General features: G+C 49.9%; 2 protein-coding genes across 4 annotated transcripts in view; one reads left to right on the top strand and one right to left on the bottom strand.

Moving 5' to 3' along the window:
• The window catches only part of WDR17 (WD repeat domain 17), a 35,906-nt gene extending 23,092 nt beyond the window's left edge, over positions 1 to 12,814 (top strand). Inside the window, exons 18-30 of one of the 3 annotated variants that reach the window (XM_078864948.1) lie at positions 422 to 486; positions 1,953 to 2,085; positions 2,847 to 2,938; positions 3,488 to 3,587; positions 3,923 to 4,062; positions 5,039 to 5,059; positions 5,935 to 6,046; positions 6,303 to 6,444; positions 7,745 to 7,847; positions 9,112 to 9,366; positions 10,335 to 10,485; positions 10,810 to 10,952; positions 11,838 to 12,814. In XM_078864948.1, coding sequence (XP_078721074.1) covers positions 422 to 486; positions 1,953 to 2,085; positions 2,847 to 2,938; positions 3,488 to 3,587; positions 3,923 to 4,062; positions 5,039 to 5,059; positions 5,935 to 6,046; positions 6,303 to 6,444; positions 7,745 to 7,847; positions 9,112 to 9,366; positions 10,335 to 10,485; positions 10,810 to 10,929 — 1,434 coding nt within the window. In that variant the 3' untranslated portion in view covers positions 10,930 to 10,952; positions 11,838 to 12,814. Of the gene's footprint in view, positions 1 to 421; positions 487 to 1,952; positions 2,086 to 2,846; positions 2,939 to 3,487; positions 3,588 to 3,922; positions 4,063 to 5,038; positions 5,060 to 5,934; positions 6,047 to 6,302; positions 6,445 to 7,744; positions 7,848 to 9,111; positions 9,367 to 10,334; positions 10,486 to 10,809 lie in introns of all 3 variants that reach the window. The other 2 variants (XM_078864947.1, XM_078864949.1) reach the window with 2 other exon arrangements.
• A 1,933-nt stretch (positions 12,815 to 14,747) lies between these two features.
• On the bottom strand, positions 14,748 to 20,341 carry SPATA4 (spermatogenesis associated 4). The gene is made up of 6 exons (XM_078864950.1): positions 20,174 to 20,341; positions 17,609 to 17,738; positions 17,023 to 17,141; positions 16,359 to 16,645; positions 16,013 to 16,156; positions 14,748 to 15,909 (listed from the first exon to the last, which is right to left on the bottom strand). Exons 1-6 carry the CDS (start codon positions 20,275 to 20,277, stop codon positions 15,776 to 15,778), a joined length of 918 nt encoding a protein of 305 aa, XP_078721076.1. The 5' UTR covers positions 20,278 to 20,341; the 3' UTR covers positions 14,748 to 15,775.
• Between the last annotated feature and the right edge of the window lie 3,643 nt (positions 20,342 to 23,984).

Raw genomic sequence — 23,984 nt, 5'->3', positions numbered from 1 at the left:
ACGCTGGTCAGTGCCGGCTGGCGTAGGCGGGGAGCATGGTACAGTCCAACGATTGGCTTTCCCGCACTGAAAAGTTAAAGTGATTTCCTCCTCAATTAGCGTTGAGGCATTGGTACTTACCTCATATTTACAACCCTGAGCCAGTGGTGGGAAGTCCACATTCCATATGACGTCTACTGTTGCCTTCTCAAAAAAGTGGTACTCGTTTTATCAACCCCAGAGAGATGATGGGCTGAGTCAACTCACGACCCGGATTTTAACTCGCAACTTTCTGAGCGTGAGCCACTCACTCGACTGCTGATTCACGTGGCTGACCAGATCTCGACGAGGCCTTCATCCTGCCAGCAGTGGTTTGGTCAAGGCTGGAGATGACGACGACGACGGTGAATGTTTACGCGCTGCGTTGTTTGCGTTCCTACAGTGGGACAAGGCCCTCTCGGTGGCTCCCGGAGTCTCCATGTCGTACTGGAAGAAGCTTATGCAGAGGTGCGTGCGCAGACAGATGTCCCTGCGTGTGTGCGCGCGTCAGTGAATGCATGGGACTCCAGCGGTCCAGCCATCTCGATCAGTCAACCCGCAACACCCGAGTCTGTGTCGTGACCTCCTGTCTGCCTGCGAGTGAGCCTTCCACGCTTCACGTGACCTACAGTGCACCTAGTTTGGCACAAGCACTCCGGTGACGTCACTGCTGCTTTGTGGTGAATGGCGACTGCTGTTGCTATGGTGGATGGTGGTGATGAAGTGGTTAGTGCACTGCGCGATAAATCCGGCGACCTGAGTTCGATTTCCAGCCACAGCTTTTACACGAGTAGCGAATTATGTCCGAACCAGACCTTGGCCTACCCTAGGTCGACTTGGCCTTGAATGAGTAGCTGGTGTGGTGTGTAAACATCAGCACTGTCAGTGCTTGTTTGGGTGTATGTATACATGCATGTGTATGTTATATACGAGTACGATTTAGGGTCAGTGTTGACATTTAATTATCAATTAACTAATGGTTCTCATTAGGTTTTGGGGTTCGTGACCGAGTGAAGGTTCGGGGTTAATATCAGTTTGATGGTTCGAGTCAAGGTGAACGTTTGGATGAGGGGTTAGTGTTAAAGTCAGGGTTAGCATCGGGGTTTAGGCTAGGATTCGAGGTGGGGTCAAGGTTAATATTTGGCTTACAGTCAGGCATAGCATTAGGTATTGAGTTTTGGGTTAGGATTAGAGTCGGGTGAGGATTAGGGTAATGGTAAGAGTCAAGGTCAGGATTATTTTCGTGGTCTGAGTGAGTAAGGGTTCGGGGTTAGTGTTCCTACGAGTGTTAGAGTCAGGATTTGCCTTGAGGTTGGAGTCAGTGTTAGAGGTTCAGAATACGAACATGTATTTATACTGATGAGCTATCAAGCTCATTTTCACTGATGTCCTCCCCCCTCCCCCGGTTCCTCCTCCCCCCCACCCCCCGGTCCCTCCTCTCCCCCCCGGTCCCTCCTCTCCCCCCCGTCCCTCCTCTCCCCCCCGTCCCTCCTCTCTCCCACCCCCCGGACCCTCCTCTCCCCCCCCCGTCCCTCCTCTCCCCCACCCCCCGGTCCCTCCTCTCCCCCCCGTCCCTCCTCTCTCCCACCCTCCGGACCCTCTTCTCCCCCCCCCGTCCCTCCTCTCCCCCCCCCGTCCCTCCTCTCCCCCACCCCCCAGTCCCTCCTCCTCCCCCGGTCCCTCCTCTCCCCCACCCCCCAGTCCCTCCTCCCCCCCCGGTCCCTCCTCCCCCCCCGGTCCCTCCTCTCCCCCACCCCCCAGTCCCTCCTCCCCCCCCGGTCCCTCCTCTCCCCCACCCCCCGGTCCCTCCTCTCCCCCACCCCCCAGACCCTCCTCTCCCCTACCCCCCAGTCCCTCCTCCCCCCCCGGTCCCTCCTCTCCCCCCCCCCGGTCCCTCCTCTCCCCCACCCCCCGGTCCCTCCCCCCGCGTGTAGACGTGCTGATCAGCTGGTGGAGGAGGAGGATGACGCGGTGATCCCGTGCTGCGTGGCCACGGGCGACGTCCGCAAACTCGTGCACTTCTTCTGCTCGCGGGGCCAGCTCGCGGACGCCGTGCTCCTCGCGCAGGTGGCAGCCACGGCACAAAGACAAAGGTCCCCCTTGTAGCCCACGCAGCCAGTCGGGGCAAGTGTTGCCAGCGAGCACCTGTGGGGGCCGGCGCCGCGCACGAGGGTGTGGGGTGGCGGGCGCCACGCCCGGCCGCCTTTGTCTCCCCAGTGACGATGTTTATACACCGCACCAGGTACTCATTTGAGGCTGAGTTGGCCACTGCGCCACTCCTGCACATGCAGACAAAGATCCCCCGTGTAGCCTTAGCAGACTGTTGAGGCAAGTGCTGTTAGCGAGCAGCTTTGAAGGCCGGCACAGCACACGAGGGGGTAGGTGTCCAGCACCACGCCCGGCCGCCTTTGTCTCCCCAGTGACGATGTTTATACACCGCACCAGGTACTCATTTGAGGCTGAGTCGACCTCGGGGAGGCCCAGGACCGTTTAAGATAATTGTCACTGGGTGTTGGCCGTGAACGGGAATCGAACCCAGGTCGCCAGGTTCGTAGGGCAGTGCGCTAACCACTACACTACCACTCCCCACATGCACACAGACACATGCACACTGAAACACTGGTGGCACTGATACGACACACGTAATGCACATGACACACCACACGGTACATCGTTACCTGCCCCTCCTTCCCCACCCCCCTGCCCCCCTCCCCACCCGCCCGCCCCCCCCTCACCTCCACCACCCCTGACCCCCCAACCCCCTGCCCTCCGTCCCCCCACCCCAATCACCCCCCCCCCCCCACCCTCCTGCCCCCACCTCCCACCAGGCCGCGTGTGAAGGGAACATCCTGGAGGCGGTGATCCCCAGCGAACCCCGCTCCCCCGGCGACGCAGCCCCCTCCTCGGAGAGCCACGCCGGGTGAGTGGGGGGGGGGCACTCCCCTCCCCCTGCCGTCACCCAAGCGATGTGCGAGGCACTGTGGGAAAACATCGTCGTCGTCATCGTCGTCGCCCTTTGCACCTTCACAATCATTGCCATCGTCATATTCGCCGCTTACTTTTCACAAGGCGCCGTCTCTATATAGTGCCAGATGGTTCTGCCACAGTGGTGCAATGGGTAGCAGCGCACCGCACTTGCAATCCAGAGTGCTCCGGTTCGATTCCATTTCCCGGCGAGTTTACTAAATCCCCTCCCGCCGCCCCTGTCCACCCAGCAGTGTAGATCTGGGATTGTCGGGTAAAGTGTGGGCACTCCCACCTCTTGGCATGGAAGAGTCGGTCAAAGCGATCTTCCGGAGGAGCTGTCTGGTGTCGTAGATGCGCGCTGCGTCGCGTGTGATGCGTCGCGTGTGATGCGTCGCGTGTGATGCGTCGCGTGTGATGCGTCGCGTGTGATGCGTCGCGTGTGATGCGTCGCGTGTGATGCGTGCCGTGCATTATCCCTGCCGTGTGCCGTGTCCATTCCCAGGCTGCTGCGCCGCGTGAGTGGGGAGCTCGCCGAATGGTATTTCCGCGACGGGCAGGCCATCATGGCTGCCTGCTGCCACCTGGCCATCGATGAGGTGGAGGTGCGTACGAGCTTGTGTGCGCGCGCGCACACGTTGCGATACGCTTTTGCTTGCGCGTGTGTGCGTGGGGAGTGGTGGGCGGCGATTAGCGCGCTGCGTTACGAACCCGACGACCCGAGTTTGGTTTCCCATTCACTACCAATAACAGTGGCGAATATATGAGCAGGTCCCGGGCCTTCCCTGGATTGACTGAGCCTTAAATGAGTAGCCAGTCCAGTGGGGAAACACCTACCCTCTCGTGTGCCGCGCCGGCCTTAATCTGTAGCCGCTGACAGCACTTGGCCCAACAGCCTCTATAGGCTACGCGGGTGATCTTTGCCCTTTGTGCCCGTCAGCTGGCCGTGTCCAAGCTGGTGCGGGGTAACGAGCTGGAGCTGGCGGTGACCGTCGGGGTGGTGCTGGGCGGCGCCGCCGCCCCCATCGCTCACCAAGCCGCCCAGCTGCTGGCGCGCAAGTGCCTCGCCTTCAATCGCTGGTCGGTCGCCGTCATGCGGAGAAAACGCACCCCCTGGGGGTCTCGCGGGGGCAGGGGAGGGGGGGGGTTCATCGCGGACCATTTGCTTCCCTTCCCCGTTTTCCATGAACAATGGGAAAGCCGGGAATTCGCTGGCTCGAGGCTGAGGTCTGGCCGAGAAGCAGCACCCCCAAGGCCTAGGCCCGGTTGGGTCCCCAGGCATAGTGAGCCATGAGGCCTCGTGGGCCTGGTCACTCCCCTGTGCAAATTACTCGTTTGGGATGATACCTAGCAATCATTGCCCCCCCCCCCCTACCGACAGCCTAATGCCGCAGGTCTCTCCTTCAAGTGAGACGCATACTGGTCTGTTGAGCTGTCACCTGGTAGAACGAAACAAACCTGAACTTAGCTCGCCACGAGGCGCCGCATGTCGCACGGCCGCAGTGGAGGGCCGTGCAGGCTGGATCTGGCCCCCCACACCTCTCAGCCCAGCTGCAGTGGCGGCGCCAGCCTCTCCCCAGTGGCGGCGAGAGGCGGCGGCAACGAGTGGGCCCCCCAGTCCCAGCTCGCGAACGGCCGTCAGCGGCGCTCTGTGGCTGGCCCACCCCGCCATGGTCCATAGCAGCCTCGGAAACGGACAATGGACGGCGGCACAATAACAACAGCCATGCTTTTTTAATACTTTGATCTGGCCCTAACAATGATGAGTGACTCGGCTAGGAATGTCTAATCCCCGCAGGTCAAACGCGATTCCTCTCACTAGGTATGTCCACAAATGGCTTAATAACAACGGTTGTCCCTTCCCATTGTCCATGTGTGCACGTCTGTGTATTCATTACACTGAGGGGGTGGGTGTCCTGTAATTAACTAATGTGTGCTCCGTAATTAGTGCCACAGGCGGTCACGATCCTCCTCCGCACGTCCACGTGTTCCATCACCACCCCCACCGGCTATGAAGACACGATGCCGTAATATGTGCTCTTTGTTTTGTTTCCAGCATGCCTTACACCGGAAGTAGGTATAGCCCAGATTATTTCGCCTAAATTATCGCTTCCATCTTGTTTCTCACCCTTGTTTGTTGGCACAGTCTGCCTCTCTCTCGCCACTCCTCCACCGCGCTTTTTCATCTCTGCGAAAAGTTGCTTTGGTGTCCCGTGGTGCATGACGGAGCGTCGTGGTTCTTATTAGGTTTTCTGGTTCTTGGTGCCGCATGTTTCGTGTTCATTTTTCGACCTCGGTTTGCTTCGGTTAGATACCCTGAGCGTTCACCAGAGATGTTAAGTGTTTGTGAATATTTCCCCGAACGTGGTGGCGAACATTTAAAAATGATGCCGAGTGTTGGAGGCGGCCGGGCGGCACAGAGGTCAGAGTGTTGAGCTGGCGCTGCTGAGAGGTTGGGTTCGAATCTGAGCTTTTGGCCACCAGTGATTCAACCAGATTTTCAAGTGTAGTCTGTTTGATGTTTTTTTTGTCTCTGTCGCCAATAACTGCACACACACACCCATGCACAAAATATTACGGTAAATGAGCCTAAATTCCAGCGTTGAGATTTAAATGTATCGATTTCACTTTCTGTAGCAGGGTGGGTGGGATATTGATGCCCCCTCGTGAGTCTAAGGGGTCACTTGCAGAGGTTCCGAAGCCAGTTTTGTAATAGCCACTTCCACGCAACGTTCTCTGACACGTGGGGGTGAGCTGTTCTTCAGTGGTTCAAAACGGATAAAAGTGTAAAAGAAGATAATAAAAAACACAGATGTTGGCTTATTCGAGTGATCTGGGTATTTCTGCGCAAAGCTGGACATTTTTGCATGCTATCGATCGATTCCAAGCATTTGTCTTCGTGTGCACGTGTGTGCACGTGTGTGTGCACGTGTGCGTGCGTGTGGGACGCAGGGACCTCGCCGTGGACCTCCTCAAGATGATCCCCGACAGCGAGGAGCAGCTGGTGCAGCTTTGCGCGTTCAGTACGGGGAGCAGCACCGAACTCGACGAGCTCCACCGCAAGGTCAGAGGTTCCACGGGGGATGGGGGAGACGTCACCAAGGCTGGGGGGGGGGGGGCAGCACCATGAGGAGTGGGGGTTAGCACCAAGGGGGGCCACGGGTCAGGGGGGGCACCACAGAGAGGAGGGAGTGGGCACCATGCGAGGGTTGCTCCAAGGGGGGCGGCACCATGGGGGTAGAGGGGGTAGCACCACGAGGCGGAGCTGCATCTTTACGTGTACATGCGTTGTGTGTGTGTGTATTGACGGGTGCCCGCAGTGTGAACTCCCCACGCTGGAGGAGTGTGCCGCCCTGGCCGAGTCGCACGCGGAGGCCGGGGAGGTGGAGCCCGCCGTGCGCCACGCGCTGCTCTCCCCCACGCCCGAGCGAGCGCTCGAGATCGGACTCCCCGCCGTCAAGGGTACACGCCGACACGGGGGACATGGGGGACATGGGTACCCGGGGGGAGATGCGGGCACACGTAGGGCACACCTAGAGAAACGCAGAGATACATTTTGATTTAAAGCTTTCGTGACTGCAGGGATTCATCTTCTTGGTTCTTTCGGTAAAGTCACGTAGAAGGGAAATAATAAAATAATAAAAATAAAACATAATAAAATACAATTTTCACGACGTTTCGGCCACAACGCAAGCAGCCGTCCTCAGGTGAAGAATGGCTGCTTGAAGAACAGGTCTGTCGGAAAGACAGCGTCCGAATGAACACCACCAAGCTTGGCAGCGTATATTTAAGCTGGGATATGTAGGGACACGGGGTGACCTGCAAGACAAAGATCCCCCGTATACCCTGAACAGACTGTTGGGGCAAGTGCTGTAGCACCTGTGAAGGCCGGCACAGCACACGGCGGGGTGGGTAGTCACCACCTCACTCGGCCGCCTTTGTCTCCACCGTGGTGATGTTTACACACCACACCAGGTACTCAGTCGAGGCTGAGTCGACCTAGGGTATGCCCATGACCAGTTCAGATAATTGTTACTGGTGTTGGCTGTGAGTGGGAATCGAACTCGGGTTGCCGGGTTCGTAGCGCAGCGCGCTAACCGCGACACCACCGCTCCCCACAGAGGGACACATGGGCACACGCTGGCACCTCGCGTCACTTGGAGCTGCAGGGCAAAGGGGTGGGGCTACAGGACAGGGGGTGGGGCTAGAGGACAGGGGGTGGACATACAGGACAGGGGGTGGGGCTACAGGATAGGGGGTGGAGCTACAGGACAGAGGGTGGGGCTACAGGACAGGGGGTGGAGCTACAGGACAGGGGGTGGAGCTACAGGACAGAGGGTGGGGCTACAGGACAGGGGGTGGAGCTACAGGACAGGGGGTGGAGCTACATGACAGGGGGTGGGGCTACAGGACAGGGGGATGGGGCTAGAGGACAGGGGGTGGGGCTACAGGACAGGGGGATGGGGCTACAGGACAGGGGGTGGGGCTACAGGACAGAGGGTGGGGCTACAGGACAGGGGGTGGGGCTACAGGACAGGGGGTGGGGCTAGAGGACAGGGAGTGGATCTACAGGACAGGGGGTGGGGCTACAGGACAGGGGGTGGACATACAGGACAGGAGGTGGGGCTACAAATGAATTCTAACTCCGCGTGTACACTTCAGTTGGGGACGGCAATTTTCGCGCGAATACGTCCAGGTGATGCTACACACCTGTTACGCGTCTCCCGCCGCGTGCGCCTCTCCCTCCCGTTCCGTGGAGCAGAGCGGATGAGCCGCGAGGGCTGGACGCTCGAGGAGGTGCTGCCGCTGCTGAAGCTGCTCGGCTCCATCCAGACGGACCGCCTCATGCTGCACCGCTGCAGCGAGTGAGTCAAGTCAGGTGGTGGCCCCGACCCTGACCTCTTTGACCCCTCCTCACCTCTGTCCTCCTGCCCCCGCCGCCCCACGCCCACAGACGCTTGGGATCACCCAAGGACTTGCAGAGACACCCGTTGGACATTCAGGGAACACATGGGAACAAACGAGGGTGCTCAGAAAAGTGTGAAGATACAACGGAGACTTGTCGGGAGGCACCAGGAGTTGGGTGGGAAGAACTCCGTCGCTAGAACGTGCTTGAGGTTCACGGCAGAGTAGCATCCAAAGGGGAGAACCCGGCCACAGGGACATCCACCACCGAGACCGGATGGAGTGTTTCATCATCGCAGGGCCATCACTTCCCCCCCCCCCCCATACCAACCACATGCCTACCCAGATCCATGTATCCACCGACCTGGCATACTGGGTGGGCAATGGGGGATGATCACCCCAACTCCATCCCCGCCCCTCTCTCGTCCCATATTGAGGAAATTGCAATTTATTGATATCTAGCAGAAAATATACTTTTTTTTTAATTAACATTGGGCCATAATTAAAAAGCTTAACATTTCATGCCCCCCCACCCACCGCCTCCTTGGGAAGTCCCGAGATCCGTCTCTGCCAAGGTGAGTGGCCAACTCCCCCCGTCGCCCTCGGTAAGATGCCCGTCTCGGTGAGGGACGCTTACCGTCTCGGTGGGAATCCTGTGACACGGCAGGTCAGCTTGTCACTGCGCAGGTCTACCCTGCCATGATCCAGAAGGCAGAGAATTGGCATTGAATGGAAGCTCCGACGCTGGACAAAGGGAAGGAACCATGGTGGAGGTTTGTGTGGCCAACTCCATTAACGAGCGTGTAGAAGGAAACCAGAATACGGGGAGGAACCCCACATTTGTGAGGGGGATAACACTCAATCCCGACAGAGATGTAAATTAAACCCACTTGCAATACTGCCATATCTTGGCAAGCCAGGAGACGGCGACCTTGGGTTGGGAGGGAGTTTCACGAACGTGTGGTCTGCCAAGCCTTGCCTCCACAGTGCGAAGTTTGAGGCGTCAGCACGACCAACGCCTGGATCACCCTGTAATTCTATTACTTCCGATTCACCAAAATTCTCTTCGCACAAAAATTCCACACGGTGTTCAAAAAGACTTCCGATCTCCAACCCCCATCACTCGCTAACCTTTTGACCTCTCTCTTTCTCCCTCCGTACCTCCGCCGACATCTTCCCAACCCGTGCCACCGTGGTGACCTGCGACCCTTCTTCTCGGCCTAGCATGCGTAACGAGCTGCTGATCCTGTGCGGCTACGCGGGAGCGCTCTGGGCGATGCGCCGCGGCTACTGGCCCGTCGTGCCGGCGCTCTACGAGTACACGAGCCAGCTGCTGCGGCGCCGCGACGTCTCCGTGCCCCTCCACGTGGACGAGCTGGCGCGCGAGCTCGACGCGTGGCGCCATGCCGGCTCTCCCGGCACCACCTCGGCCGCAGCCACCCCAGCTGCTGCCGCCGCCGCCGCACACGACTCGGCTAGGTATCAATAGTCTTAGGTTTTTTCGGTAAAGTCACGTAGGTAAAAAATTTAAATTAATAAAAGTAAAATAAAATAAAAATCACGACGTTTCGGAGGCAACACAAGCTTCCCGTCTTCAGGTGGAACCGTCACAGCCACGACAGCTGTGTCAAGTTACTTGATGTGACGGTTCCACCTGAAGACGGAAGCTTGTGTTGCCTCCGAAACGTCGTGATTTTTATTTTATTTTACTTTTATTAATTTTAATGTTTTACCTACGTGACTTTACCGAAAAAACCTAAGAATATGAATCCTTGCAGTCACGAAAGCTTCAAATCTAGGATCAATAGTCCAGCGGTTAGAGACGGTCAATTTACTGTGGGCCCTGCAGCAGGTTCGGGAACAACACACCTAGGCCTAAGCATTACCTTACGAGGTGTTTTTGTTCCCGAGATTGTTGCAGAGGTGGTTCTAGAAACTTCCCCGTGTGAGGTGGACCCTCTCGACATGTCTTCCCTCTTTAAATGTGGACCTACTGTAATAATTATACTAAATAAAAAATATGATGTGCGTTTTATCATGAAAATAAAAATGTTTATGTTTTCAAAGGAAATGTTGGGGGGGGGGGGTGGGGGGTGATTGCTCTTATGGCCCCACCCAACCTTGGCTCCCCCACTGTCACCTGCCACATCTCCGTACAGCAGGGGTCTTCTCGCCGAATTATTCTTGACTCAGTTTCAAGCGAAATGTCCCATGAAGTCGCTAATTTTGGATGTGGAAATTGCTCCATAAACGCTTCTGTTTGGCTATATCGAGACGTGGAGGGCCTTTGCGACAGAAATTTGGCCAGATAATTTACGTGACCTAACTAAAAAAATCAATTATGGAACGTGAGTGCCATTGTTTCTGGGTGCCCTACAGAAATGCGCACTTGTTGTAGGCTGTGTTTGGGTGCACGATGTCAAGGCGTCGTGTCTCGCCGTGCGCAGCCCGGAGCAGCTGGCGCTGTTCGCGGATCTGGAGCGGCGCGTCGGCTCGGAGGAGCTGGCGGCTCTGGTTGGGTATGATCACGTGACCGGCTCCAGCCTGCCCAGCCACGCCGACCTGCAGCTCAGCTGCCTCACGGGCGCCGGCATCCAGGTGCGGGACACCTGGGCAGTTGACCTGGAAAATATCTGGGCAGTAGACCTGGGCAATGCCTCAGCAATACACCTTGGCACAGACACAATAGGCATCTGTAGAATGCAAGTGGGATTTTTTACAATACACCTGGGCACCAGTATGATTATGGTAATGATGATACTGCTGCTGTATATTATGGCGGTGGTAATAATGATGATACTATTGCTGCGGATAATTGAGAATAATCAATTTGCTGCTGCTGCTATTGTTGCCTATGGTGATGGCAATGATGCCGCTGTTGCTGACGATGATGATGGTCTTGACGATGGTGTGTACTCACAGGGCCCGGTGTTTTTTCTCGAGGACGGGAAGTCGGCCATCTCCCTCAACGATGCCCTCATGTGGGCCAAAGTGAACCCCTTCTCTCCCCTGGGCACGGGGCTACCAATCATCCCCTTCTGATCCCTCACCTCCAACTCCCTTATGTAATTACATGTATGTATGTTGAACCGTACGCAGCCAACTGCGCGAATCTGAGGTGCGGGGGAAGGATACCAAACTAAACACAAAAAGCAGTTCTAAGCAAATTAGTTTTCAATCTAGATTTAAAAGTACATAGCTCCAGTGGCGTCTTAATATCGGAAGGAAGAGTTTTCCAGACGCCCTCCGAAGCGCACCCGAAAGCGAGCGATGCAGTGACCGTCCTTGTTCGATGGCCAGCCAAAAGCCGCTGCAAGGATGACCAGAGTTCATGCGATGGTTCATGCTTCTTGACGAGGTCAGCAGGGAGCTGACCAACAGGGCCGTGGCGAGGCCCGGGGATTTGAATATAGTCAGGGGAATGGTGGAGCAACTATCAAAAAATACCCTGAAAAATGTCTTAGCTGTTTCCTGCACTCAGCCAAGGCTGCCCCGCACCACCTTCCTACACCGGGAGGTTGTAGACGTCACATGTAGATACTCTGTAGATGCCGTGTGCTGTGAAGTGTAGGTCAGTCGCCCACTGTTGAGTAGGGTTGCCACCACTCAGGCACAAAAGCCCAGGACATATTCTTCGTAGAGAGAAGAATATCTGACAACGCCGAAAGTGGGTGAGATCTACATGTAATTTCATCGTTTTGAGCGGTGTGTATTATTACGCAACTGACAAAGACCGGCACTTGTAATCATTCAGAATGGCTTACAGATAACCCAGGATGGCCATTACAACAAGAGGACAATCCTCAGAAAACCAGGACGGGTGGCGACCCTTCTATCATGGCCAACCCATCAAAGTGCGGAGCTGCCACTTCTGTCCCATCTCGTCTACAATAAAAGTTTTATTTTTTAATTTGTCATTAATATACAGAATCTTTTTTTGTGTTTTTCAGGAAAAGCTGTGATGGCTATCAAGGGAGACCTGAGCAGCAGGTCTTGGTTAAGGGTACGGTTCCCGAGCCTGTTGCAAGGCTCACAGTGAAATGACCATCTCTACCCGCTGGACAATTGATACAGAGCTCTCGAAGGCCTGGTCCCAGCCTTGGGTGGTTCATAATGGCTTATGGTAGGGGAGGGACTTCTGGCTAGAGAGGATGTGTAACTTGATTAGGTGGTGTGGCACCTTCACTGTGGCCTTATCGGTTTTAGGGTGATTCAACTTACACAAGAAAAATAGTCCAACTGATTTGCCCAGTATTTGCTGATGCGCTGGTGGGGTTGATGGTGGCACTATGCTAAAGAGCAGCTTTGATAGACGTCTACGTGTAAAATCCTCGATATAATACAGCCTTCTTGCCCTCATGGATTTGTCTTAATCGCTCCAACTTTAATGGCAGTTCACGATGAGTTGAGAAACTTTTATTGTAACTACGAAGAGGCTAAAATACAAGCGTTCCCACTGGATAAATAATCAACCGGACTATTGTAAAAATGTGCCAGCTTGTGCGAGCAGAGTACCAATTTGAGTGCTTGCGAGGGAAAACATGGCAATGACTAAAACTGTTTTAATTGAAGAAATGTTCTGACTGAAGACACTGCTTTTGTGGAAGACGTCAGGACTTTTGGCAGGGGGTTTGAGCCCCACTCTGCCAGAGGTCTACGTAATCAAGAATAAATTTTCTGTCGGACGGAGCAAAGCATGTAAAAATGTGTAGTGGGGAGTTCGTTGACGGAGGGAGTCTTTGTAGTTCATGTTTTTGATGTCGGCACTTGTGTGTGATTACTTCTACTAAATGTTAATGGTCACGTCATCCCATGAAGGGATAGTTTTTTTTCCTTTCTTATCTTCAGTCCGTGTCATAAGCGTGTTTTTAATCATTGTACATGGCAGTTCGCGACTCCGGGGAGGATTTAAATTCTTTACCGGCGATGTTGGCTTTTAGTTGCGTTTTTCTGGAATGGCTGTGTTGTGTGTGCAATTGTTTACGTATGCATGTTGAACTTCTTTCGCACCGTGCGTAGCCAACCGTGCTAATGTTTGTAAAGATAAATAATTGAAGTGGGATTTATAGTTTGTGTAAACCCCACAAAACAAGGCAAACTGTATGTGGGTGGCATCACCGCTTTGTGCTGCGCAAAGCACACACGAGCATAAGAATTTGCATTCATACGGCACTTAAATGCCGCAGTAAATCAAAGCACCTTGCATCACATCTCATCTCAACCATTGCATTGCCTAGCTGCAGCATAGCCAGGGGGCACCTCCAGTGGCAGCTGTCCCTGTGCAGCACAATGTGGACGCAGCAGCGGGCTGAGACTGGACATGTCTGCCAGTAAGGGGCCGATCTGACAAGTCGGGGGGCGATGTTAAATGAGCACCATTGAAATACTGTATTATATGTGCATCGTCCACTGTAATATGATTCCAACAGTTGATGTCATGTATCTCTTTATCTCGCAGCCCGCTGATATTTACCACGTACAGTAATGTTAATGGGATTCGCTTTTTAGTTATTTCGGTAAAGTCACATAGAAAGAAAAGAAATAATTAAACAGTTGTTCTCTTTCTACGTGACTTTACCGAAAGAACCAAATAATAATTCCTGCAGTCACGAAAGCTCCAAATCAAGTTCAATGGGATTCGGTTTGTACATCACAAAAGTGAATACCAGTCTGAGTAAATATTATTCAGGATTTCTTCCTACTGCTGCTGCTGCTGAGCAAGAATTCTCGGTCAATATACAAATTAAGACGGAACTCTATTAAAAAAACTGTTGAAGGCCAGTGGCGAAATATAGAAAAGTTTTGGGTTTATTATGTTGGAACAGAAAATGCATCCTGCGTTTGTTTATATATTAACCCATTAGTTATCGCTCTGGTGGGAACAATCCAATGACATATTTGTATTATTAAATTTGCATAGCATGTAGTGTATACATACATTCATACACACACATATGCCATGTGTGTGAAAATATATTTTTTCATAACCTTAGGTAAGTTGCTCGTACTGTTATTAGAATTATATTTTTAATATAGTAATGATAATAGCCTTTATCAAGAGAAGCCTCACTCAGTTTTAAGATATATTTTTTTCAGGATGGACCTGCAGGGGCATGTGTGGCCAATTCTGTCGATTTGGAACGTGGAAGCTGAAGGACCCAGGGAACACCCATGCATATGATGGGATATCACTCGTAACCCCACACTCATATATTCCTTTCATTCTACACTACTGCCATCTCATTACCACCTCAGAGCCCAAGCCATCAACAGGTGGTTATTCCCTGCAGTCTCGAGTACTAACCAAGCATAGCTTCTCAGATCTAACCAGATATGGCGCATTGAGGGTGATTCCTAGGCTAATTGAAGTCATACTTACGTAAGTTGGTATGAAGAGAGAAAGAGTGGATATTGACTTGGTTATGGATGGCTTGAATGTATAAGTGTTAGTGTGGCTGTAACACATGAACCACAATGGATTAGCATCACAACACAAAAAAGCTAAAGATTGACGGAGATGATGCATACAATTTACGTCTTTATTACAATTAGGAATATCATTGAATTGCTTAATTCCTCTACCCAGCAGCTGTTGAGATTCATTACGGAAAAGCTGTTTAAGGAATGTGTGCTTTGATTTAATAAAACTGCCCTCGATTTTGATCCGAACTGGAATGTCCCATTTACATCGGCTCTCATTTGCATACACCGAGCTGTGAGTAACTGCACAGCAGAGAACATTATACGGGCTGCTTCAAAAATGTTTTGACACTTATATGGGACTATCGTTTTTAATGGAAAAAGAACGGATAATACACTTTAACATGATAACAAATGTATGCTAATAGCTTTAAAAAGTCAAGAGTCTCCATTTGTTCGCCATCATTGTCAACACATGCCTGGAATCTTGTCCAGGTGGTCTCTAGAGCCCGAAAGCACATTTCGTGTGGTATTGTTGCAAATTCTCTGAAGTATTAACGTTTTTTTGAAGCAACCTGTATTAGCACCCGAATATTGCTTCAGGGCTGACTTAGGCCTGCATGATCATCATAATCAACCCCATCATACCTCTGGGGTCAGTAAAATGAGCATCACCCGGTAAGGCTGTGCCACTTAGAAACCAACGGTGTTTTTTTTTTCTTCCCGTGGACAGAACGGATATCCGTGAGAGCAATGTGGAGTTGTCATCACTGATTAAGACCCCAATGGAGATGAGTACTGCCCAACGCTAATGAAATAAAGGGTACGCTTTTCATTTCAATGATCGCCCGTTTGCATCAGAGGAGCTTAAATTGATGGTGGGCTGTCTGTCAACCCCCCCATACATGTTATTCAAATGTCACACCCTAAGGGTTTCGGCCGAACGTTGAATTGACAATGCTCGTGCCTTCACATGATATTGGTGCCAGACACAGCTCTCTCTTTAAACAACTGCCATGCCTGCCTGCGTGTGAAATGTTAAAATACAGCCCCAAGGTGGATGGAGTCATTTCCATACCCAGCACATCCTTGCCAACCCTGATTTTCAAAGAAATAAATGACATATAAAATGTTGTCCCCACAAATAAGATCAAGTGGTATATTTTTTTGTTGTTAAATCGATATGCAAGAAATGGTCTAAATATCAGCAACCTATCGCTTAAATCGGTAGAGTTAGCAAGCTTAAGGCTGCCTTCACCACACGCATATTTTTAGGATGTCACTCTAAAGGCATGAGCAGAATAAGGTTTAATTTATAGCACGCGTGTCCCACATGATACCGGCACTATGTGCAGCGCTGTATTTAATGAGCCACCAGCGATGCAAAACCATCAACGATCAGGAACCTCAAAAGCAACTCTCTCCCCCAAAACTCCTTTGCGTGCGAGGGAGAGTGCTGGCGCCGGGCTCAGTGGCTGGAGACGACGCTGGCGGTGGTGGAGTGGAGAGCGGCGCTGAAGCCTGAAGATTGGCGCACGTGGATTTCCCGGGGGGACCCGCCACTCCCCACCGCTCCGCGCAGCTGAACAGCCGCCCGCGACCCTGCGGGAAAACAAATCAAAATCAGAATCTTGACAGGAGAAACCCGATGAGCTAAGAAGCTCTTTTTCAAGATATGTCCAGCAGGGAGGGATTGGGGACTCACTCTGGTGGTTCCCGGTGTCACGACGAGAGTCGTTGACGCTCGACGTGAGACTCACGCCACTTCCTGTGTCGCGAGGCCGCTCCACCGACAGAGGAGGCAGCCGCACAGCCAACTCCCCCAGTGTGGGGCGCACGTCGAAGCGGCCTGGAGAGAACGACACACTAGCGGTGGTAAGCAGGGCTTCATTTCTCACCAAATACTCTCCTGTTCGCTTATAGACTGGAGTAGTATTGCTTTAACTAGTAGTGGCTCGGCACAGCCTTGGCACGGCTCGGATTCGCCAGTGGAAAAGAGGTATCGGTTTACCACCGCAGCAGTTTTTAACTGTCGCCGGGGTAACACTCACAGGGGTCCTGTTCCCTCTCCCGCCGCCTCTGGGCAAGATGCTCGCGCAGCACGACCTCCGCTCGCTGCCTGGTAGCCGCCTCGCTGGGTTCGGCCAACAGCTGCGTGAGCCGTACGTTGCTCTTTAGCGCCTGCGACGCCGTGGAACGGGCATGCATGGGGAGCGCCCGCTGGTAGCGGGCGTCGGTGAAACGTGGTGCCTCGGAGTTGGGTTCTTGCGCCGTGCCCGTTGATCCAACCGCGCCCTCCTCGCTCACGCCACCCTCCCCACCGGTAATACTCTTCACCCTGTCGCGACGGGCAGGACCGGAGAGAGAGAGACTGCCTTGGAGAGATCACAATATTGGGAGACTTGCTGGCAGTTCATCTCATCCCGCACCCGAATAGCACGGTTGGCTATGTATGGTGCAAAATACATTCAACATACATAGTGATAGTGCCAGCCTACTGGGAGCCTTAAACATAAATTATTTTGTGGTGCATCATGGGATGACAAACATTATTTCCAAATTTCTGCAGCATAGAAATTAGAAATAATGGAACTTCCACCACTGGCCCCGGCTAACTTACATAGATGAGCTTTGCCCTTTAAAAAAAAGCAATGAGAGACATTCACGTTGGCTTGTTAAGTCGTGGCGCTGGTTCAGCCCTGTCAGTATCCGCACCGTCTGTTAGTGAGCGTGCTGTAAACTCGCTGCAGGAGTTGCTCTGCTGCGCCTGGTTTGCGGTGCAAGGTCCCGTCCGTCAGCTCCTTGGAGAAAGCCAGGCCGCGTTTGGCGAAGAACTGCCGGTCGGATTACAAAAAACGCAGAAAGCACTCTTAACGAGTCTTAAATGAAGGAAAAAAAATCAATTAAATAGCTGTTGCATTGCACACACCACCCAATGTGTGCGTTCTCAGAGAAAAATGCTCAGACGTTGGACGCATTCTCCCACTGCAGTCCATGGGTCAGATAATAAATTGCTACCACCTAAGGTAGAAAAACCTTTGTAGTACATATGTATCTTTATTGCGAACAAGAGTTTATTATTTGACAGCCCACTCATTTCAAATCGCATAATTCACTGTTATTGGCCGCATAATAAATATGAAACCACCAAAGTTATACTACCTCAGGAGGTACCGACAAGTGAAATGTCTGGTCTGGGCCCATAGACTGCTGGGAGGAGGCCTTTGAAGTGCTTTTCTCGCCCCCCACCCCCTGTACCCCCCCCCACCGCCTGTAACCCCCCAACCCCGCCAGCGCATACCCGATGCAGGAGGCTCCAGTTGGCCAGCTTAGAGGCGAGGGATTCCCCGGGCTGGAAACTGTGCATGAGCAGATCCCCTGGGTAGTACCACGAGAAGATCTCAGCCAGAACAAGGCCATTGGACAAGTCTCTGCAATGCACGGAGCAAACACGGGTTTGTACAGGACAAATATAATTACAATATATAATTAAAATCTGTATATTATGCTTCTTTTTGATTTACACCAGAGTTTTCGAATGAAAGTCAGCTGAAAATATTATTAAATATGGTGCTTTATTTTTGACCCCAAAACCAATTGATTTGTTGTATATTTAACCAGATGAGAGCCCTTGGAGAGTCATCATCTGCGCATACTCTTAGGTCCGGTAATTGATGGCAAGCTCTTCAGGTGCCTCAAGCCAACACCAGAACAGTGGAGCGCACTGTCTTTGCTTTGGTGGTTCCAACGTTATGGGAAGGTCTGCCTTTACCGTATTACTGCATCGAACGAGGTCAGATCAATCGAAGAACAGACTTAAGACTTACTTTTTTTTAAATTGGCTGTGAACAATGAATAATTAGCTGAAACATCTTACTACATAGAGGACCGCAGAGTTTGGGCAATTGTTGATAGCGCCTACTCACCGCTTGTCTGTGGTTCCTCCCCAAGCCTCAGAGTCATTGTCTCTTCGAGAATAAGCAAATGCGGTGGAGCTCATCAAAAGTTTAAATTATTATTAACTCGTATGCATTGTTAGGAAATATACATTGAACGTTTATATTGGCATACACCATTTAGTTGTACGTTTTTTAGTAAGTGATTGGTTGTTGCTGTTGTCTTTATAGATTTGTGGGAATTTGGTTCAAATGTTAAACCAATAGGCATGTGCTTCAAGATGTAAAGACATGAGAAGGGTGTCAACAAATATCAAATGGTAATGATGGATCATCTCCATCCAAAGGCAGACCTCCCCATCAATCAAAAACATTATTTGCTTTACCAAGCTAAGGGACCCTGGATAAAAAATATATTTTTCAATATAATATATAGCTTTTCAGAAATTACATATTTTAATAATTATGGGGTTGTACAGTAAGATGAATGATAATACATGTTCTGTAATTTTAATATGGGAGAGTTGTTAACATTGTTTTTTTGTATCACCGGCAAAACCCTTTGTAAAACAATGAATTCCATGTCACTAACATGGTAAAGTAAAAGTCATGAAAATAAATGTATTGAAATCATTGTTTTAAATTCATTCCCACTAAGCCAATAATTTCGTTGAATAAAATAAATAAATAATCAAACCTCTGAAGTTATGAACAAAATAAATCAAGAAATGCAGCAATAAAATAAATCATCAAATAAATAAAATCAAGACATCCGTCGCCAATAAATTAATACTATCCTGCAAAATAAAAAAGTATAAACGAAGAACCCAAAAACAATCAAATTAATAGCTCATTCGATAACCATATCACGTAATAAAACTAAATACACCATCACAATTCACAGCATGATATACAATAATAATGGCACGAGAGTTTTCTCCAGGTATCCCAATATCTTCCCACGCGCAGAGAAACTCTCGTTCATGAAACTGGCCAAAACATCCCAACCCTCCTAATAAAAATGAGGCTTTCAAAAAAACACAAAAAACGTATCAACAATTATCTTGTCGTATCTTCTTGGTTCTTTCGGTAAAGGCACGTAGAAGGGAAATAATAAAAATAAAACATAAAATTGTATTTTTTATTATCTATTTTTTTTTTATTATAAAACATAATAAAATATTGTATTGTCTTATAATATTTTTATTATTATTTCCCTTCTACGTGACTTTACCGAAAGAACCAAGAAGATGAATCCCTGCAGTCACGAAAGCTTTAAATCGAAATGTATATTGTCGTAGTTATTTTGGGATGGAGCGGTGGCGCAGTAGTTAGCGCACTGCGCTATGAACTCAGCGGACCCTGGGTTCGCTAACATCGGTGGCTTGTCCTGGGCCACCCCACACGCAGTGGTGACCAGCGTGGTGAAGTATGGTCAAACTGTCCCGATGGCCCACGTAGCAGTGGATATACAGAGGCAGTACAATTACACTGTACTGTATTTATATTCTTTCTTAATTGGTTATAACTTATTATACAGTGTTCTATATTATATCATTAATGTTGTGAATCGAGGAATGCGATTATTAATATCGATATTTTGCAACGAATCCGTCCAATCAGAAATTTAAGTATTTCTGAATAAAAATTAATTATATTCTTGGTTCTTTCGGTAAAGTCACGTAGAAGGGAAATAATAAAATAATACAAATATAAAACAATATGAATCCCTGCAGTCACAAAAGCTTTAGATCAAAATTAAAAATGAACTAATGGACCTTTACAAGCCCTCGTTGACCAGCGTGGTGAAGTATGGTCAAACAACCCTCACACGACCCGAGCCGTTCCAGCAGTTCGGCACAATAACCAAACACCGATGAATCGCGATCTTAAATCCAATATACGCGGCGCCGCAGATAAATAACCCCGCGGTGACAACGCTCACAGCCCTTGAACCAGGCTAGGTTCACCTGCGGGCGTTCCTGAACTGCACGGACAGGTCCAGGCTCTGCAGCCAGCGAAACACCTCCCTGGGCAGCCCCGTCCTCCTCGGCAGGGACTCCACCAGAGACATTTTAAACTATCGGAGTCCACCCCCCACCTCGCTTCGTTCGCTCCATTTGAATGAGAATATCAGCCGCGTTAAACAAAACTTATAACGTGGGGAGGTGGGGGGTCCACTGTTGCCACGGCAACCCCGAGTTTGTTTACCCGTTAACATGGCAACGCCTGTGCCGCGCGCTGATTGGTCGCTCGCGACAACCTCCCCCGACCCCCCCCCCCGGGGCGAGTGACGTCGCCAACGGTCGTCGTGGCGACGGCCATCTTGCTATGGGAGCTTTAAAAAAAACATTTCTATTTATGAAATATCAAGAATTGTTGATATATATACACACAGTGTATTCTAGTGTTTGTATTGTTTATTCGCAGACGCAAAAACAAGCGAAAGACAAGCAGTGCAAATAAAATACAACTTTAAAAAAGGTGGTGCAAGTGAAGTTGGAAACCCAAGAGGGCTTATATGAAAACCACACACAAAAAATAGCAATGTACATAAATTGTATACATTGCTTATCTATTTTGTTAGTTATATGCTCAACGACAACCCGAATGATAATGTCGCGTTATGTATTACATCGTTTTGGGTTGAACTGGAACCCAATTGTTAAGCAGGAGAGGGCCGTTATACTGGTAGGAACGAAGTGAACCAGCCTACAATAGATTATATCGTCCGTCCGTCCGATGTCCGATTAGGTGTAGCAACATCGCCCCCTACTGCAAACACTTGGCAGGACCCTACAAAAACCTTTAGACTCAGTGAGGCTTTCCTGGCTAAACAAGTGTAACATTCCCTTATAATTCCCTCAGATAGCTTTTAATTAAAACATTTAAATTAATGAGGCTTTCCTGGCTAAACAAGTGTAACATTCCCTTATAATTCCCTGAGATAGTTTTTAATTAAAACTTTGAAATAAAAAAATAATATCGTCCGTCCGATGTCCAATTACGTGTAGCAACATCGCCCCCTACTGAAAACACTTGGCATGACCCTACAAAACCTTTAGACTCATTGAGGCTTTCCTGGCTAAACAAGTGTAACACTCCCTTATAATTCCCTGAGATAGCTTTTAATTAAAACTTTGAAATTAAAAAATAACTCACAGCGGCCTAAAGCCTACAGCTAGGCCTAAAGCCTAGAACTAGGCCTCAAAGTCTCCCTTCGTATCGTACCACCGCGTGTGTGAAAGGGAGTTAATGTTTAACAATGTTACATTCCCTGATGTTTTAAAATAGAAACATTTACATTTAAAGCTTTTACATTAATAATTAAAACATTTAAATAATACATTAATAATTAAAACATTTACATTAAAAATTAACTCACAGCGGCCTAAAGCCTACAGATAGGCCTAAAGCCTAGAACTAGGCCTCAAACTCTCCCTTCGTATCGTCCGATTAGGTGTAGCAACATCGCCCCCTACTGCAAACACTTGGCAGGACCCTACAAAAACCTTTAGACTCCGTGAGGCTTTCCTGGCTAATCAAGTGTAATAATACATTATGTTTATATTCTTTGGTTATTCGTTCCTACCAGCCCACCCCGCAGGGTCCTGTTTAATTTTTCGATAACATCTGGGAGTTCTCCAGCCCTATTGTCGATCATCAACATTGTGTGTCAATACCGGACCACAGTTTGCTTTTTGAAGTTGTGTTGGAGATAATACGGCGTATGCATTTTACTCTGAGATACGCAGTTGCGAAATGGAAATTGTTTATTGTGCTTACTGTCCGTTGAACTTCTTTAGCACCATACGTGCTTATCGGAGGCGTGGGGGAAGGACAACAAACTAAACACAAAGCATTAAATTACTATCATTTTAACACGTAGTTGGGGTTCGTGACCAATATCCATAATATATGCTTTTTGGGTCTGATCGCGTAAATATAAATGTAACTTTATATAAATGTTATTAAAATATTATTTTTTCTACTTAAGTGACTTTACCGAAAGAACCAAACAGTATGGATTGCTGCAGTCACGAAAGCTTCAAATCAAGATTGAAATATAAATGTGTCGTTAAACCCGCCAGAGCGTGTAGACCGTGAGCTGCTATATTTCCCCAGTGCAACCTCGCGTTGCGACATCGTCTCATTAGAGCCAAGGGCACCTTTTTCACCATCGCCCTGAATGGGTCTCAAACGGAGTGGCCAAAATGCTAAAAGCTGATTGCAATGACTGAAGAAGGGAAATCTCTCATTCGGACACCTTCACAGCTGCCCCGAGACCTCCCCGATGCACAAGTCAGACTGCGGCGTTCCAGCAGTATCTCATTCGAACAACTTAAAATGTTATCTTCATTAGTCAATTAACGTTGAAAGAATCATTGCATTGTAATATTTTTAAACACAACCAAACAAATTTGTAGGAAATAAACTTTTTCTATTAGAAAAATAATTTCTCCTCTCCAGCTGCTTGGTGGGGCGGAGCCCCAACGCCCCTAGTTGGCGAACAGCGGCTGATTCTTAGGGTCATCTAAGAATTTGAACTGATGTATTTGTAGTGACATCGGGGATATCACTGTGCGATGTTCCTATGTCGCGGACAGCACTGGGTGGTTTGCTGTGTGAGGCCGGCTCTAGCACAGCACGCATAGCGTGTAATGCAGGCTCCCACAAGGGAGAGTGGGAGAGTGTCGGCCCAGGGTCAGGGTTGCCCCGGGCCATGGCACTCTGGTTGACACCGTAGACACGTGATCTGGAGTATCCTCAGATAAGGCCCCATGTGCGGCGGGCTAGGGGGTGATCACGTGTCCAGGGAGAGCTCTTGAGAGGCACCGAGAGGAAGCTAGAACGCTCGAGAAGGTGGGCGGGGCCGAGGGCGGAGCGGCCCCCACCCAGGAGGATATAAGGTGAGTCCCTGAGAGGGACCGGGATCGCTGCATTCTACAAGATGGAAGCTCTACGTCGTACAAGCTGGAAGCTCTACACGTGGCCGGGACCCGAGTGAGAGTCAGACCCTTCGTAGCTGTAACTCCTCCGTATAGGGTAGTTAGCTGGGTGGTCACCACCCTCGGCTGTATCTGGTCAAGGGGCAGTTACCCCTTTGTGTTAACGTGTTGATGTTATAATAAATGTGTTGCCTCTAAAGAGAAATGTCTGTGACTCGGTTGGACTCACTACATATTTTATACGCGTGATTTGTATCTACCATGAACTTAAGAATCTCGGGTAAGTTGCCATCCAGCAGTGAATATGTATGTATGTTGAATGAAACTGCTGACGTTATTCAATAATTTACCGAATCGTAACATGAACGGTCCGTACAATGTGCAATTTCCCGCCACAATTTGCACTCATTTTACATTTAACTTCATTAAATTAAAAGGACACTACATTTATATTTTGTACGTGGATATAATACCTGTACTGTGTACGTTTTCTCCTCACCAAAGGTATTACAGTACTAGTGCATTGTGCCAAGGGACCGTCCATAAGTGACGTCACGCACCTAGGGGGGGGGGGTCAGACATTTGTGACGATTTGTGACGGGGGGGGGGGGTGAGAAATTTGACGTCACATCAAAATGCGCCACTTTAAATAAATATAGAATTGTTATAACAACACTAATTGTTATAACAACACTCACACAACATCAGAGTGCAACGCCACATTAAATACGCACTAAAATGATAATAGTTTAAAGCGATTTGAAGTATGTTTTATTTTGGGGGGGGGGGGGCAGAGCTTTGTGACGTCATATTTGAGAGGTCTGACTTTTTG

The sequence above is a fragment of the Lampetra fluviatilis genome, chromosome 19, assembly GCF_964198595.1.
Source record: "Lampetra fluviatilis chromosome 19, kcLamFluv1.1, whole genome shotgun sequence".
Classification (NCBI taxonomy): domain Eukaryota; kingdom Metazoa; phylum Chordata; class Hyperoartia; order Petromyzontiformes; family Petromyzontidae; genus Lampetra; species Lampetra fluviatilis.
This window is presented reverse-complemented; position numbering and strand designations above follow the sequence as displayed.

What these genes read in the sequence shown, in the direction of transcription:
- SPATA4 (XM_078864950.1), bottom strand. Translation starts at nt 20,277, where the DNA reads ATGTCTCTGGTGGAGTCCCTGCCGAGGAGGACGGGGCTGCCCAGGGAG. An exon ending in CAGTTCAGGAACGCCCGCAG is followed by an intron (nt 17,739 to 20,173) that starts GTGAACCTAGCC and finishes CGTGCATTGCAG; the next exon opens with AGACTTGTCCAATGGCCTTG. An exon ending in AGCACGCTCACTAACAGACG is followed by an intron (nt 16,646 to 17,022) that starts GTGCGGATACTG and finishes CCGTCGCGACAG; the next exon opens with GGTGAAGAGTATTACCGGTG.